This window comes from Puma concolor, chromosome A1 (assembly GCF_028749965.1).
Source record: "Puma concolor isolate L17-30 chromosome A1, mPumCon1.1.hap2, whole genome shotgun sequence".
NCBI lineage: Eukaryota > Metazoa > Chordata > Mammalia > Carnivora > Felidae > Puma > Puma concolor.
The window spans coordinates 61,866,160-61,883,436 of NC_141667.1; the positions used below are offsets into that span (position 1 = coordinate 61,866,160).

The 17,277-nt window shown below is 33.5% G+C and overlaps 1 protein-coding gene across 3 annotated transcripts in view; it reads left to right on the plus strand.

Moving 5' to 3' along the window:
• RANBP17 (RAN binding protein 17) overlaps window positions 1-17,277 on the plus strand; it is a 340,310-nt gene that overhangs the window by 26,300 nt on the left and 296,733 nt on the right. For 2 of the 3 annotated variants that reach the window (XM_086714573.1, XM_025923706.2), the window contains exons 6-12: window positions 2,537-2,641; window positions 4,305-4,470; window positions 7,227-7,300; window positions 9,791-9,910; window positions 11,810-11,956; window positions 12,564-12,736; window positions 14,745-14,938. In XM_086714573.1, coding sequence (XP_086570699.1) covers window positions 2,537-2,641; window positions 4,305-4,470; window positions 7,227-7,300; window positions 9,791-9,910; window positions 11,810-11,956; window positions 12,564-12,736; window positions 14,745-14,938 — 979 coding nt within the window. The remainder of the gene's footprint in view (window positions 1-2,536; window positions 2,642-4,304; window positions 4,471-7,226; window positions 7,301-9,790; window positions 9,911-11,809; window positions 11,957-12,563; window positions 12,737-14,744; window positions 14,939-17,277) is intronic. The other variant, XM_086714706.1, reaches the window with a different exon arrangement.

Consider the following 17,277-nt stretch of genomic DNA (forward strand, 5'->3'; position numbering starts at 1 on the left):
TAATTTATTCACTTATTTATATCAGTATGGATTCTTGTTTTCCTATTTTATGTAATAGGTTATAATTTGTTACTAACATTATAGTTTGATGCTCAAATTTTGCCAGATTTGGCCAGGAGGAACCCTTTCAAGCTAGCTTCTATGTCTAATGACATTTACTCACCATTTTTGAATATTTTCTTACTTTCTGACACAGGATGTTCCAAGCTTATCTTGTATAGAACCAAGTGCCTTTTGAAAAAAGCTTCAAGGTCTGAAGTGTGATTTGGGCTTTGTATTGTGGAAAGTATATGGCTTTTGTGGACACATTTTACTTAGCCTAATTTTATGGCATTTATCATTTCAGCGAGCATTTGGTAGGTACAGTACTTCTGAATTAGGCAGCAGGGAGATCTGCAATGCATGAATTAAGTCAATGTTATCATTGTTAAATGTGAGCCAGGTAAATTCATAGTGTTAATAACAAGATGGAATTTTTAAAGAAAAACATCTAAACTTGAGGTTTCCTAAAAGAGGATTATATACTGTCTTGTGTTTTTAGAAGCCAGTCTACTGTTCCTACTGTTCCTGGAGGTTATTCAACAAGAAGTAAAATATCCTTTGCCTACATTGTAGAGGCGTAGATGGTAGAAAATAGATGTACAATCCCTCTTCTCAAAAAAATGGATATCTACATGATTAACTCAAATAAAATAAGCTTATAGGCCTTGAAGATAATTGAAATAAGACTGGATTTGTGTTTTAGCTCTGTTGCTTACTACTTTGGACAAATTTCTGAACATCTTTGAGCTTACATATATATATCACTATCTGGAAAGTGAGAATGACACCTTCCATGGATCTTGTTAAGATTAGATAAACTTCTCGCTCTACGGCCTGGTAAATACAAGTGCTCTATAAACCCAAGGTCGTTCTGTTCCTGTTACAGATACGGTGGTAATGAGAGGTTGGTCTAAGACAATGTGCCTATAAACTTTAATTTTCATGTGTATACAGAGGATAATACATATTTCACAGGTTACTTTGAGAATTAAGTGAAATAATATGTGAAGAGGACTTCACAAATTACAATACTGTATGCTACTATTAATTTGTATTAACGAAAGGGTTTTTTATATTGAGGGAAATATTTTAGGAGAGACAAACTGATTGAAATTTGGTTGAAAAGTGGGGAATAATGCTGGAAATGCTAATTTGAACCTTGCATATTGACTACAGATTCCAGTAGCTATTTTCTGGAATCATTTTGTACTTCTGTTACATTTCATGTTTCTGTAAGTAAATGTGGCATTTAAGTATAGCCTAAATTGTATGATGGAGCTTAGCAAGTATCAGATAATTATCAGTTTTGAGATCACTGCTTTTTTTTAAATCTATAAGCATTAGTAAAAGAAAATGGTTTATTTTCTTCTATCACATAGCAAAAAGAATGCTATAGTGACTGTAGCCCATGGTGTTAATGATCACGTGGGTATCAGACTTCAACTTTGTTTGCTGTTTGCTCTTGATAAATGGAAGATTTAATGGCATTAAATAGTATAGTTTTGACCATATATTTATTTTTTATTAACTTTTTTTTAATGTTTAATTTTTAAGGAGAGACAGAGTATGAGTGGGGCAGGGGCAGAGAGAGAGGGAGATACAGAATCGGAAGCAGGCTCCAGGCTCTGAGTTGTCAGCACAGAGCCCAATGTGGGGTCTAACTCACAAACCATGAGATCATGACCAGAGTGGAAGTCAGATGCTTAACTGAGCCACCCAGGCACCCCTGCCTTGGTTTCTTTATAAAACACCAAGGATATATGAACCAATGACATTTCTAGTGTATAAGAGGAATACTATTTTTGTATGAAGAATTTTTCTATGATTGTTAACTGAATCACAGAAAGTTAGAATTTGAAGATTATTTTAGAGATTTGTCATTTTACATATGGAATCTGAGGAATAGGGAAGTTGTTACTCGCCTCTTGTGAAATGGTACATGGTTCAGGAGTTGATAGTCATAGTATCTGTTATTTAAAAAAATTTTTATGTTTTATTTTTGAGAGAGAGACAAGACCGAGCGTGAGTGGGGAAGGGGCAGAGAGAGAGGGAGACACAGAATCCGAAGCAGACTCCAAACTCTGAGCTGTCAGCACAGACCCAGACAAGGGGCTCGAACCCATGAACTACGAGATCATGACCTGAGCTGAAGTTGGACATTCAACTGACTGAGCCACCCAGATGCCCCACTACCTATTTTTTAATAATCTGTGTTCATATTGCCTCTGAAAGTATGGTCAGTTCTGGTTTTTAATTTGGGGATTGGTAGGGTTTGTAGAAAGAGCACGGAATTGAAACAGTCCAGAAACTTGGGTTCTAACTGTGGGTCTGCCATGAACTTTTTGAGTAACGTTAGGCAAGGCACTTATCTCAGTAGGTTCTTAAAAGCTCTTTTAACTCTGTATGCTTCTTTAATCATTATTTCCATTCCTTTTCTTGTAAAGTTTTGCTTTCCTGTTTGGTAAGTCTGATTAAATCATCTTGATCTTTTTAGGTTGATTATTCTAGACCTTCAGCAAAACACAGAAAAATAGCTACCTCATTTCGTGACACTTCTCTCAAAGACATTTTAGTGCTAGCATGCTCTCTTTTAAAAGAGGTAAGTTATTCAATAATTCAATATCCTACTTAGGGTATTTAGGAGATTTAAGTTCCAAAAGAATTTCAAATGAATCCCTCTTCCCCAACCCCCATTCTGTCTTTGGAAGAGTTGCTGTGAACAATCTTAATTTCAGTATAGTAGATTTCTACAGATCTGTAAGAGGTTTCCAAAAAATTCACTTTTATTTAATAGGGATATAATAAAACAAAATCCAAAGGGAATTTAGTAACCCATCTTTAGGTAGTAGTTTCTTTGCCTTCCTACTAATAGAGTATTTATTGCAGAAGCTGATTGAGACTTAGTTTATTTTAGTTGCTTGTATTTTAATGGGATGCAGATGAACAATGAAATGAGAGTAAGTTTTCCTAATTCATCAACTATTGATATTTATTCATAGGTGAGCCAAGACAGTTAACTTTAATAATTTCTTTGGGAAATAATATTTTTTCCATTTGCTACTTGGTGCTCTGTTCGAGCATTAGGGATAGTACAATTCATAATTACATTGTGTTTGCTTATAATATAGGGATTCCACCATGCTATTCAAGCTTTTTAATTGGTGTTGTATAGCATTTCCCAAAGTATGTTCCAGTTAGCAGCAGTTGCTAATTATTTCAGTTCTGTGGTATAGTAACATGATAACTTCTGGAGTTAGCCGGACGGAAAGACCCTTTATTATTTTTTCAATTAAATTTTTAAAAATGTTTATTTATTTTTGAGAGAGAAAGCATGAGTGGGGGAGGGGCAGAGAACAAGGGGGACAGAGGAGCTGAAGGGACTGTGTACTGACAGCTCAAGCTAATGTGGGGCTCGAAGTCACAAACCATGAGATCATGACCTGAGCTGAAGTCTCAACCCACTGAGCCATCCAGGCTCCCCGACCTTCTATTATTTCAAAATTTTTCTTTTTGTATGGAAAATTTTAACATATACAAAAGAAAGTGGAAGAGTATTATGAACTCCCTTGGACCAATCAACCAATTAAGCAGTAACAACTCATGACTAGTCTTGTTTCATCTCTGTACTTTTCTAACAACTTTCCTTTTTTGTGTGTTATTCTTTAAGCAGAATCCTAACCTTCATATCATTTCCTCCACAAATATTTCACAGTGTGTCTTTAGTAGATATATCTATTTGGTTGTGTCAGAATGGATATTTGGGGTTGGGGGTTCAGGAAGTGGGGTATGGTCAGGATTATTCTCCAGAAGTTTGTTGAGTGTCTTTCATTCAGACAGCTTGACAACCTTTGTTAGCTGAATGTGGATCATTTATATGTGAAGTTCCCCCACTTGAAGAATAGTATATTTTCAGCTGTTCTAAGCAACCTTTGAGCTAATAAATCCCATAGATTTATACATTTGTGCTGTGTAAAGTATTTGTCCTCGAGTTACTTTTTATAACTTTAGAAGATGACCTACAGTTTGCAGTTAAGTGTAAAAAGTCTTATTCTCATTTGAGAAAATAAAACCTGAAAATAGTCTATTGTAGATTTTTGTTGATAGTGATTTTACAACTTTTTCTACTATATACAACAACATATCTTTGCAAACTTTTTTTCCTAATTCTAATTTGGCATTGAAGAGTTACTTACATTAGTGAACTGAGAATTTGTTTATTGACATGTTTCCTAATGTTTTACTTGACTTTCAACTTTTTTCAGGTGTTGGCCAAACCTTTAAATCTTCAGGATCAAGGTCAACAAAATCTAGTAATGCAGGTCTTGAAACTGGTCCTCAACTGCCTTAACTTTGACTTCATTGGCAGTTCAGCAGACGAATCTGCCGATGATCTTTGCACAGTGCAGATTCCAACAACCTGGAGAACAAGTAAGAAGAAAGTTTAGTGTGAGGCATGGCAGAGTAAAAGGCACAGAATTAAGAAGTAGAGTTGCCACATGTGCAGTTATCTCTAGTTTTTGTTAGACGATCAAAAAATTCAGAAAGATTTGTAACACAAGACAGCTGCTGATACCCAGCAGTGAAATGTTTTCCCTAATTCATATTAAAGGAATTTCCATATTTTGATATTGAAAAATAGGAAAGATAGTCCTAGAGTTAGGGGGAAACAGGTTTGGGAAGGAAAATGAAGAGTTCTGTTTTGAAATGTTCAGATAAAGTGGGAAAGGCTATAACACTCGGCAAGAGAAAACATAGTTTTCAGTGTTAGGAAGAGAATGAAATTAGAGTAACTGACTTAGCAGAGCAGAATTGCAACTTCCTCTCTTACAGAGAAGGATACCAAGAAAAAGCAAGGTGATCTGCCCTCACACATTGTAGAAAGATGATTGCACTAGGGTATTCCTGAAGTCAGAAGTGAAGAACAGGGCTGAAAGGGCTTGGTAAAAAGTCTGTATTCTGCACAAAGTCCCCAGGATCTCCTCTACCACCTGTGCAATGAGGTGACCACCTTTTCCTTTTTCTTCCCGTGTGCACTTCCCTCTTATTTCCCAAGAGCAGACCTTTTTTCCTTGAGAAATTAAACTGGATATTCAGGGATTTAGATACAGTAGAGAAACACTACAGATTTCGTGAAAACTTCTAATATGGAAGTTCTGTTTTGAACTGTTTTAATCAAAACAAACACTTAAAAGAGACCTGGTATCCTTGGTATCATGGTGAATACATGAACTAACAAATGTAATAAAATTGCACAGACTACACACACACACACACACACACACACACACACACACCCATACATACATACATGAGTACATGTAAAAATGGGAAATATGAATAAGATTGATGAATTGTATCAATGTGATTTCCTGGTTGTAATACTGTACTGTAGTTTTGCAAGAACTTGCCTTTGGAGGAAGCTGAATAAAGTGCTCATGGAGTCTCTCTGTATTGTTTCTTGCAAATGCAGATGCATCTATAATTACCCCAAAAAGTTTTTGTTATTTTTTTCAAAAGGAGAGTTTAGTAGAAACAAAGTAAAGAGTAAGAGTGAACTTCAGAAAAGTATAGTTAATATCCCCAGGGAGATAAGAAAAGGGAACACATCCCTGAAACAAAAATAGGATATTGTTTTAAAAAGGCAAGTTCAGAAAATGTCCCAAGTATAAAAGACAGCTGCCAAAATAAAACATTTAGTAAAAGAGTTGGAAGGTAAAGTTAAGGAAATATCGCAGAAAGTAGAGCAAAAAAGAAAACAGAGATTTGATACGAGAAAAGAAAAATACAAGAATATTAGAGCATGAAACTAGGAGATCTGGCATCTGTTAGGAGTTTAAGAAAGAGGATAGGGGGGAAAAAACTCAGAAGAAAATTTGCAAACAGATAATATCAAAAAAAGTTCTCAGCACTGAGACATAAATTTTCAGATTGACAGGTCCCATCAAGTACCTATCATCATGAATGAAAAAAATAAATGCTAAACTTCACAATTATAATCATATGGGAATAATGATGATAAAAAGATCCTAAAATCTAACAGAGATGAAAAATAAGTTACTTACAAAGGATTGGGGTTAAGAATGATAATAGACTCACTATTAGCACTGGAAGCTAGAAGACAATGGAGTAATCTCCCCAGACTTCTGAAGGGAAATAATTTTCAAACTAGACTGAAATGTAGAACTAAGACATTTTCAGACATGCACATCCTCCTGGAATTTATCCCTTATGTATATGCTCTCTGAAAGTTACTTGATATACAAACCAAGAATGTGGAAGGTAAGGGGTTTGTGAAAAAGGAGCTTTAACACAAGATGACAATGAACAGACATAAAAAGAAGATAATTGTTTAACAAATTTAGAAACAACCAGTCCCAAGTTGAAGGCTTTAGGAGGTAGGGTAGGGGTGGGAATGGAAATTATAGGTTATTTGATGGTATTGATCATGTGGAAAATAGCATAAAGAACATTTTACAAATCGGTTGAGCATTTGGAAGGAATTAGTGACAGATCTACAACTAATCGCAGAAAAGATGCTATGATTAAATCCAGAGAGTGTTAGAAATATAATTATAGGGTACTCCTTGGCTCAGTTGCTAACATTATATAGCCATAATAAATGTAAACACTTAGAATTGATTTAATCCCAAATAGTTAATAATACTGGATGGTTGTTGAGAGAGTACAGATTGTGGTATGGGCTAAAGCCTCATCAGTTGTAACAGAAATTTATTTGATAGTTTAAGTAAAACAAATAAATATTCATATAGCATGTTATTTGGAAATATGTATGTAAGTGTAGATAAGAGTTGAAAGGTACTTGGAATGGGGTGAGGTATAGCTGTTTTTTATTATACACTTTTTAATATTCTTTTTGATACTGTTTGCATTTTTAAACATTTATATTACTTTAATACAAATGAAAATAGTGAGAAGATTCTCCCAGTAAGAACTGTAGATGCTTCATAAAAATAAGCAGCATTTTAGCTAATTGGTTTCTATCTCTGTATTATGTCATCTTTCAAAGGAAAATAGCTAGGAATTAAAAGGAATTAAAAAGGTATTAAGCCTAACTGGAAAGAGTGGCCACATGCAGAGGTCTTGGAGTTCTCATTTGTGTGACAAAGGCTTACTGATTACGTTAAGAATTGAAGTAATGCTATAAGAAAATAATTTTTTTTCAGTTTTCCTGGAACCAGAAACATTGGATCTTTTCTTCAATTTGTATCATTCACTTCCACCACTACTATCTCAATTAGTAAGTAAAACTCACTCATTATTTCATTAAAAAGTATCTATGATCTTTATCGAATGGTAGTATATATTTGTTGTAAAAATTTACATTCTTGATTGGGTTTACCTCTCAAGAAATTCTTATGTCTCCTGGGATTTATATTACTTAAGCTGTTTGTCTAATTCTGTGTAAGTCACCAGTGCATTCCATTTGATGGGTGAACCCAGAACCTCTGACTCTTGATTTAGCTCCTGCCCAGAGCCAAGAAAACCTGTCAGCCTCTAAGTGTACCTTACTTTCTACCCAGTCCCCGTCCCTTCTTCTGGGCCTCAGTCCAGTCGTTGGCCATACCATCTGTTACCTTCCCTATTCCTCCCCTGTCTCTAACTCTTCTTCAACCGTCCATGCCCTAGGCTTGCCAGGCAGCCCCCATCAGTTATCTCTGAGTGAGAAACAAAGGGGATCTGCTCATGTGATTTTGTGTCCATCATTCCAGTTCATTTATTTTTTGAATTAAATTCTATCATGTACTTTAAAAATCTTAAAACTCTTTGGTTATAGAGTAACTTTGAGACTGTGAACCTGTCTTTGTGGAATCTACAACAGAGACCAGGCAAGACTGAAAAAAAAAAAAAAAAAAGGAAAAAGTTGTCAGTTTAATATCTAAGCTTATAGATGTAAAGTTGGGGGATTCTGAAATTGCCATTTCATGAATAAAGATACTACAGACTTAAAGTACAAATCAGTGGTGTATTTGTTTAAATCTGTTATTGCCTAGAAGGGAGGAATAGACTTACAAAAATACTCTGCCTCTTTTTTTTTTTTTTTTAAACATGTCTGCTCTCCCATCTAGAGTTTAAAGATTGTGGTTTTTAAACTGGGTTCCACAGGACACTCATGTTTCCAGATGGTGCCACAGAGTTTCAGGCTTCTGTCTTTTAACCAGAATAGTTTTGTTTTTAGTTGTTTAAAAACCATGGTTTCATGTATAATTATGTTTTGGAATAAAACAAACAAGCTACTGGTGCGTAAAAAATTAAGTGGGGAACAACTGCTTTAAGAGAAAGTAACTAGCATTTATTGGGCATGACCTACTATAAGGTGCTTATCTCACCTCATCCTCAGAGGGGCCCTGCAGGGTAAGTGTTATTATCCTCACAATGTTGACAAGGAAACAGACCCATACTGACTTAAAGGAATTTCTTTAGGGCAGCAAACTAAATAATGAAGCTGAGATTCAAACCCAGGTGTTTTTGGCCCCCAGACCCTGAGTATTGTTTTGTTTTTTGTTTTGTTTTGTTTTGAGAGAGAGAGAGAGAGAGAGAGAGAGAGAGAGAGAGAGAGAGAGGCAGAGAGAGAGAGGAAGGGAGAGAATCTTAAGTAGGCTCCATGCCCAACATGGAGCCCAACGCAAGGCCTGATCCCACGACTATGAGATCGTGACCTAAGCTGAAAACAAGAGTAGTACGCTCAACTGACTGAACAACCCAGGAGCCCCACCCTGGATATTTTTGATACACTAGTGGTTCCCAAACCTTCTACACATCAAAATTGCCTGAGGAGTTTTTGGTTTTTCATTTGTTTAAAACAGTAAGGACTGTGGCCAACTAGAGAACATCTAAAAAGGCTGTCCTCTGATTCTTGTCCATGTTCTCACCTTTGTTAGGAGAGCCAGACATTATGTAAAGTCTCTTAATTGAAATATTTAAATATTTAGCCACTAATTCTATTTTTTGTTTGTTTGTTTTATAAAGTGGACAAACAAACATATGTGGACCAAAACAAAACTTATGAGGGCCGTTTGGCCTGAAAAGTTGCCAGTTTTGGGCCACTCACTTAATGATCAAACAGGCTTAAAATGGTCTTCAGTAGTAGAATTAAGAACCCAAGTAGTAAAGTCCTCTGGTAAAGTATTAACTTTTGGAAGATAACTAGACCATTGATATTTTTTTGGAATTTTTGTAGAATATCTGATATTTCCAGCAGTATTTTCCAAATTGTGTCTCAAGATATTAATGGATGGTATGGGTAAGATGTACCATCACCAAATAAATTTGGGATATGCTGGATTAAGTAAAGTTACACCAAGTTACACTGAAGTAAAGTTCCCCCACTTACAGGATACCACAGTACAGAATGTACAGTATTTCTTAAACATACTCTACCACAAAACCATATTTTCATTTTGGTAGAACACCTGTTTTATTGGTTCATGAACAGAGGTGGGCATAAGAAGCAACTGGGAGCCTTTTGAGTATGTCCAAGTTGCTCTGGCATACATATATGACAATATATTAAAAGAGAACACACACAAATAGACATTTTAGTGGTGGAGTTAAAGGGTTATGGGTAGTGATGGTGATTGATGATGTGTAGCTTTCAGGGTTCCTAGATTCTATAATGCTTTTGTATCACAAAAATTAAAAAATATTTTTTATGTAAAGACTCGTGCTCCTTACATGTGGCCATAGTTACTTTTAAAATTGAAATGAATTTTGTTGTTCCTATTTTTAGGCACTTTCATGTTTAGTTCAGTTTGCTTCTACAAGAAGGTCCTTATTTAGCAGTCCTGAACGTGCCAAGTACCTTGGTAATTTAATTAAGGGAGTAAAAAGGATACTTGAAAACCCTCAGGTATTTATGAAGTAATTTAATTAATACTTAGTATATAGAAATACAGTTTTTCTGCTGAAAGGTGTGTAATAAACTCATGATTTGATTATGATTCTGGAAGAAACATGAACTGTCATATCCATCTTCCCTTGATCTCATTTATAGTAGAAATGGACAGTTTTTAAAAATGGATGCTTTCCTGATACACTTCTGTGTTCTTCCTTTTTTATTTTTTTCCATTTTTTTTTAGGTGAATAAGAATAGAAGGTATATATCTTATTATGCTTCTGCTTTACACCATTGTACTGCATTTCTTTGCTTGCTTGTACTTCTTAAATTACTAAAGTAATTAATTCGGAGTTATATCTACCTTCTGAAGACTTAATATAAATCTGAATGTTAATATTGGAGTAAGTGGCTTTAAATTTTGAAATTATGTCTTTTTGCCCTCTTGTGGACAAATAAGAGTTTGTAGATTTAAAAACCTTTCCTATACATTAACTGCAATGTTCATTTCAGAGAATTGCAAAGCCATTATTAATTAGTGATTTTGACTGCCTCGATAACATGTTTTGTTTTGCTTTTTATTTTGTCTTTGGTTTAACATATGGATTTTAAAATGTTAAATGATTTAAGGAGATTTATCTGTCTCTTAGTTACTAATAACTTTTGAGAGGACATATAGTATCTGTACATAAAGAAAATTTGCTTGCTAGCTAAGGAGCAATTGATTTTGTATGTCATTCTCAGGAGTATTTTAGTATTTTAGGTGTTATGCTATTATTTTATTTTTTCAATGATAGCGGAATTAAGAAATTTACATGTTTTGTTGATAAATGGGATTTTACTAATGTATGTCAAAATTTTTAGTTGTTTAACTCACTGTCATCAATTAGTATGTGAAAGATAATATGGTAATATCAGATAATTGTTTTAATTGGTTTTCCAGCCTCCTCATGTTCATGTTTCATGTCTGTAAAAGTTGGCTTGAGTATTATATTATTTTAGAATTACAATCATGTAGTAAAAGATCTATTAGTATGAAGTATCTTTTTGTAATTTGTCCTTAATAATTAGATACTGTTTTATATTTTCTTGGAGCTCATATGAATGAAATTTCTTAGAAACTCTTTGAGTATTAAACATATACTCTTTGAAGTCTCTGTCATGCCAGCTACAATGCAAACAAAATGTTCAAACTTTTATAAAGATAACACTGGTGTCCTATCTTCAAGGAGCTCTCACAGACAACTGGGGGGCCTCTTTCTTGGTCTTCCTTTTTAACCTTTCCTTCTCTGAGGTTACCTCTGTGTCTTATAGTACTTCTGTTAGACTTTCTGCCCTACGTTGTAATAATTGTTTTGAATGACTTTACTTAGGGACAAGGAGTTGCTTGAGGGCTCAATGCCTATAGGTACTCAATAAATATTTATTGAATTAAAAGAAATTTCTGTTGTGTGTGCACAAATACCATTTAAGTTCATCAGTTGGTATTGCTCTTTTCCAGGGTTTCAAGAACCCATTCTTAATTTTCATCTTAAATATTTTTCAAGTCTTCTACTGACTTGTGTTTAAGCCACAGTACACATACACGTGCACACACACAGACATGTACGCACACATGCACATTTTTTCTGTAATACACTGGGTTCCTAAACATGATTTAGTCATCACAGAGGAAAGCTTTTTCCAGATCCTCTACTTTGGATTCCTTATTTTAGTCATTGATGCCAACATTAAATCCAACAGGAATCATTTGTTTTCTTTCATTAATGATGTACTCAGGTGACACAAAGTACCATATGTACCCATGAAAACCGGAAAACTTAATAAAATACTCTTGGAATTTTAGTGATAAGTCATTAGCTTGGTTTGTTTTTAAGTATTTTAAAAAGCCTTTCTTTTTGTCTCATAATTTAGGGTTTGTCTGATCCAGGTAATTATCATGAATTTTGCCGATTTTTGGCTCGTTTAAAGACAAATTATCAGCTGGGAGAATTAGTTATGGTGAAGGAATATCCTGAAGTTATCAGATTGATTGCTAACTTTACCATTACTAGCCTGCAGGTAAATAAAAACATATAATTGATGTTAAACAGTAGATACTTTTTAGGACAATTTCTTGGTAAGATTTGGTGGGGACTTTCAACATTTGTTAGAGTGCTTTGCTAAAAATACTTATTCCAGGGTTTTAGGTGAAAGTTCATTGTAACATTTTATAATAAACATTTAGAGGCTGAGTATCTACTAAAGAATGAGTTGAGAAGCTATAGTAAAATTTATGTGAAGAAATAAAAGCCGTTTTTTAAAGATTTTTTTTTTAGAAAATTCTTTTTATAAGTTGGGGGGAAGCTTTAAAACCACATTTTCCACATGATATGAACTCAGAAATATTCATGGAAAGATTAGACGGAAGCACACCAACTTTTAATAGCGATCACCCTTGGGTGGTAGAATGAGAGATTATTGGTTTCTTCTTTATGCTTTTTTGCATTTATTTACAAAATTTGCTATGTTAATGATGATTGGTTATATGATCAGAATAGAAGTTAATTTTAAAGTCTGTGTTTAGTAATTTTGTTTAGAAAATCTGTGTTTAGTAATTCTGTCTTATTAATTCTTAATTCTAAGAAGATATGTCATTTTAAATAACGTTTGCTTTATTTCTTTGTAGCATTGGGAATTTGCTCCCAACAGTGTTCATTATTTATTAACTCTGTGGCAAAGGATGGTAGCATCAGTTCCTTTTGTGAAATCAACTGAGCCCCACTTATTAGACACTTATGCACCAGAAATCACGAAGGCCTTTATCACTTCTCGCTTGGAATCTGTTGCCATAGTTGTGAGGTATTGAAAACTAAATGTTTCTGTTGTATTTTTATCTTTTGCATCTTAGAATTTAAAAAATTTGAGGTATAATTTACCTAGTGTAAAATCACCCTTTTTAGTGAATAGGTCTATGAGTTCTGACACATGCATATAGTTGTATAACTACCATTACAGTCAAGATAGAGACTAGTTTCATCACACCAGAAAGTTCTTCTGTGTCCCTTATAGTCAGTCCTTTCTCCACCCTCAGACTCTGGCACTTACTTATTTGTTCTGTTTTCCTATAGTTTTTGCCTTTTTAGAATGTTGTATAGATATAATATATAGCCTTTTAGTTCAGCTTCTTTCACTTGACATAATGTATTTGAGATTCCTCCATGTTGCATCAGGAGTTCTTAAAATTTATTGCTGAATGGTATTTCATTTCCTGGATATATCAGTTTGTTTATCCATTCACTCGTTGATGGACATTTGGGTTGTTTCCATTTTTGTCAATTATGAATAAAACAGCTGTAAACATTGCTGTGCAGGTTTTTGTGTGAACATAAGTTTTTATTTCTCTTGGGTAAATGTGTAGGTGGCAGATTTCTGGGTTGCATGGTGAGTGTGTGTTTTACTTTATAAGAAACTGCCAAACTGTTTTGCAAAGTGGCATTCCCACCAGCAATGTATGAGAGACCTAATTGCCCTTTATTCTCATCGGCACTTGATATTGTCAATTTTTTTTTTAAATTTTAGTCATTCTAATAGGTGTGTAGTGGTACCTCATTTGGGGTTTAATTTGCATTCTCTTAATGACCAATATTATTTACCATTTGTATATATTATTTGGTAAAGCACCTGTTAAATTTGTTGCCCTTTTTTAAAATTGGGTTGTTTATTATATTGAGATTTAAGAGGTCTATATATGAGATCACAAATCTTTTTATTGTATGTGTTTTGTAAATATTATCTTTTAATCCATAGCTTGCCTTTTCATTTCCTTCACAGTCTTTCAAAGAAGTTTTAGAGTTAAGTGAAGTTCAATTCATCTTTTATTTTTTCTTTTACAAGTTTTATAGTTTTAGAATTTACATTTACTTCTGTGATCCATTTCGAGTTAATTTTTATATGAGATAGCTTGAAGTTATTTTTTGTTTTTTTGTTTTTTTTATGGGTGACCAATTATCCCAGCATCATTTGTGGAGAAGACTATCTCTTCTCCATTGTATTGCCTTTATACTGTTTTCAAAAATTAATTGACCACACGTGTGCTTTCTGGACTCTGTTCTCATTAATCTATATATTTTTCCTTCTGCCAATACCCTGTCTTGAATACAGTAGCCCTATAAGCTTTGAAATCAGGTAGTGTGAGTCTTTTACCTTGGTTTCCCTTTTTCAGTTGTTTTGGTTTTTTTACTTCCTTTGCTTTCCCATGTAAACTTTAGGATTCTCTTGTATCTATAAAAAATCTTGCTGAGATTTTGATTAGGATTGCTTTAAATTTGTAGATTAACCTGGGGGAAGAATTGATACCTCGGCAGTATCAGGTCTTTCAGTCAATAATCATGTTTATCTTTTAATTTATTTAGCTCTTTTGTGATTTCTTTGCTTAGTGTTGTGTTGTATTAAGCCTTCAGATTTTATATATGTTTAATTAGGTTTAATGAATTAGATTTTTTTCTGATTTCTTTGGAACATGCAGTTTTTTAAATGTCAAGTTCCAATTGTTCATTGCTAGTAATTAGTAATGTGGTTGAGTTTTGTATATTGACCCTGTTATGCTAGGACCTTGGTAAACTCATCTGTAAGTAATTGTAGCTTTTTTTATGGTTTCTTTGGGATTTTTCATGTGTACAATCATGTCGTCTTCGAACATAGGTATTTTATCTCTTACTTTCCAATCCATTTGTCTTCTTTTTCTTTATCCATGATGGAATTTTTGTTTAACATAAAGTTTATTTGTAGTGAATAGAAGCTTATCACATTTAAAAAATGTATATCATATCCTAATGTTGGCTGTGAACCTGTTCTTATATATTTGCAGAGATAATTTAGATGATCCACTGGATGACACTGCTACTGTGTTTCAGCAGCTCGAACAGTTGTGCACTGTCAGCAGATGTGAATATGAAAAGACGTGCACTCTTCTTGTACAGTTGTTTGACCAAAATGCGCAGAATTACCAAAAGCTTCTTCATTCAGCTTCTGGGATAACTGTGGACATGGCAATTCAGGAAGGTCAGTAAACTTTGTATGACTATATATGGTATTATGTTGAATTTTAAGTAGCTTCATTAATCACTTTAATACTTTTACTGCAAATTATTTTTATGTATTTCCCCCAATTCCTCGTCCTCTAATAAGCCATTAATTTTGTTAGCCTTCTGGGTATTTTGGTTGCCTGGTGGTTAATTTTCAGTTCTCATTTATAAGATACATGGGAAGTATTTCTCTGGAATCGGTATCAAGGAAAGCTGATAATGGTATTTGAGTAGAGTTCATTAACTTGTAACTATCTTTTAACTAATCATGTTTTCTTCTTTGCTATAGTTGACTGCAAATTCAAAGCCCAATTTCATCCAATAAAAAATTGTGTAAGACCTCATTATGGTTTTGCATTTGTGTATTATCCTTCACTATGGCTTTAGTTTACTATTACATTTGAATCCTCACTTTCCTCATTATTTTTCTTTAATGCTTTATTGAAGGAGGGTTTATTTATTTCTGAATGTCCCTTTAAATCCTTTCAGGAACATTGCAGGGAATAAAATTAAATAAATATATTTTTCACATTTTTAAAAAATGAAATGAATATGAGAATGGAACTGACTTTATCCATTTCTAAAAGAAGACACTTTAATTATGGTTCCAGAATGTTTTTCTTTTATGTTTTTTTTCCTTTTATTGTTTCGGGAAGTGAGTGGTAAGGGATGATAGACTCCGTGATTTCCTATCTAAACTCTTTTCAAAACATTGTTTAAAAGATTATCTTTTACTTTTATATAATGTCTTAAAATGTCTTTTATTATCTGTTTTTGTTTTTGTGTTTGGAGTCACACATTAAAAAACTGCTGACGGGCTACATAGTGGAGTAGTTAACCTCTACTTCAAATAATCTCTCTTATTAAGATCTCATTATTTATAAATTAAATTAAGGAGCAATATTTTTGCAGCATTTTAGTCTTTTCATGGTTGATTTCTTCCTTCAGAGTTTTCAAAATTATTAAATATTAAATACGTACAAAAGGCTGTGTATACATATTGAGACATGGTGCATAGCAATAACAAACAGCATCACACAGCGTAAAGAATAGGTCAGTATCCGTATCTTTGTTGTTCCCATTGTTTCTCTGTCCAAATCTGTCCTTTCTTCCAGCAGAAAATACTTGGAATCTTGAATTTTGCATTTATCAATTAGTGCCTTTTGTTACTCATAGTAGTACTGTGTGTGTGTGTGTGTGTGTGTGTGTGTGTATGGGTGTATACAGACACATATGTGTGTGTGTGTGTATATATATATATATATATATATATTCTGGAAATAATTCATGGTTTTGCAAATTTCTGAACCTTATACAACTGTATACAATGAAACTGCATTCTACAACTTACTTTATTTTTTTTCCTCAGTATTGCATTTATGAGGATTTGTATTGATGCTATGGCTGTAGTTCCTTGATTTGCACTGCCACTGTTCTGTTGTTTGAATATACCAAATTTATTTATGCATCTTCTTGTCAGTGGATATTTGTATTTTTTCTGCTTTTTGCTAATGGAATGAGTGCAGCTGTGTAAAGATTGTTACGTATATCCATTACATAGTTTCAGTAGAATGATGCCAAACTCGTTTACAGAGTGATTTTCTACTTTACTTCCCACCCACCCTCACATAGATCTTTGCCAACACCTCATAATGTTAGACTTAAAATTTTTACCAGACTAGTTCAGGTAATATACCTCATGGGTATTTTAGTTTTTTTCTCATAATTAATGAAGTTTAGTATTGTTTTATGTTTGTTGACTGGTATTTGTGTCATTATCAATGACACATATTTATGATTTTTGTTCATTTTTCTACTCACCATTTGGATTATTAGTTTATCTTTTACTGATTGAATTCTTTTTGCGTTTTTGATGCTAACCCTTTAGTGATTTGAATTGTAAATATTGTCCCCAAGTTTGTGATCTGCCTTTACATATCACTTTAATGTATCTGTTCTCTTAGTTATTTTTCATATCAAACTTTATTTTAATTAAATCACCTAATCTTTTTAAAGAGGTAATATGTCCCCATTATCCAGAAAAAATAAATTAAAATGTGTTTCTGTTTCAGTTCTATGATCTGTCCTCTTGTTCTTCACTCTATGTAGCAATTTTTACTAGTTTTGTGTATATTTTCAAAGTTTCTGCATGCATATACAAACAACTATGAATTTATAAATCTTATCCCTCTTTATTTACTTAGGATGTGGTATACACCCTTAGTGTTCTACTCTTGCTTTTTCTTTCATTTAACAGTATACTTTATAGCTATTTTCAAATTTAGAGAATGCTTATTTTTTATAGATGCATAATAT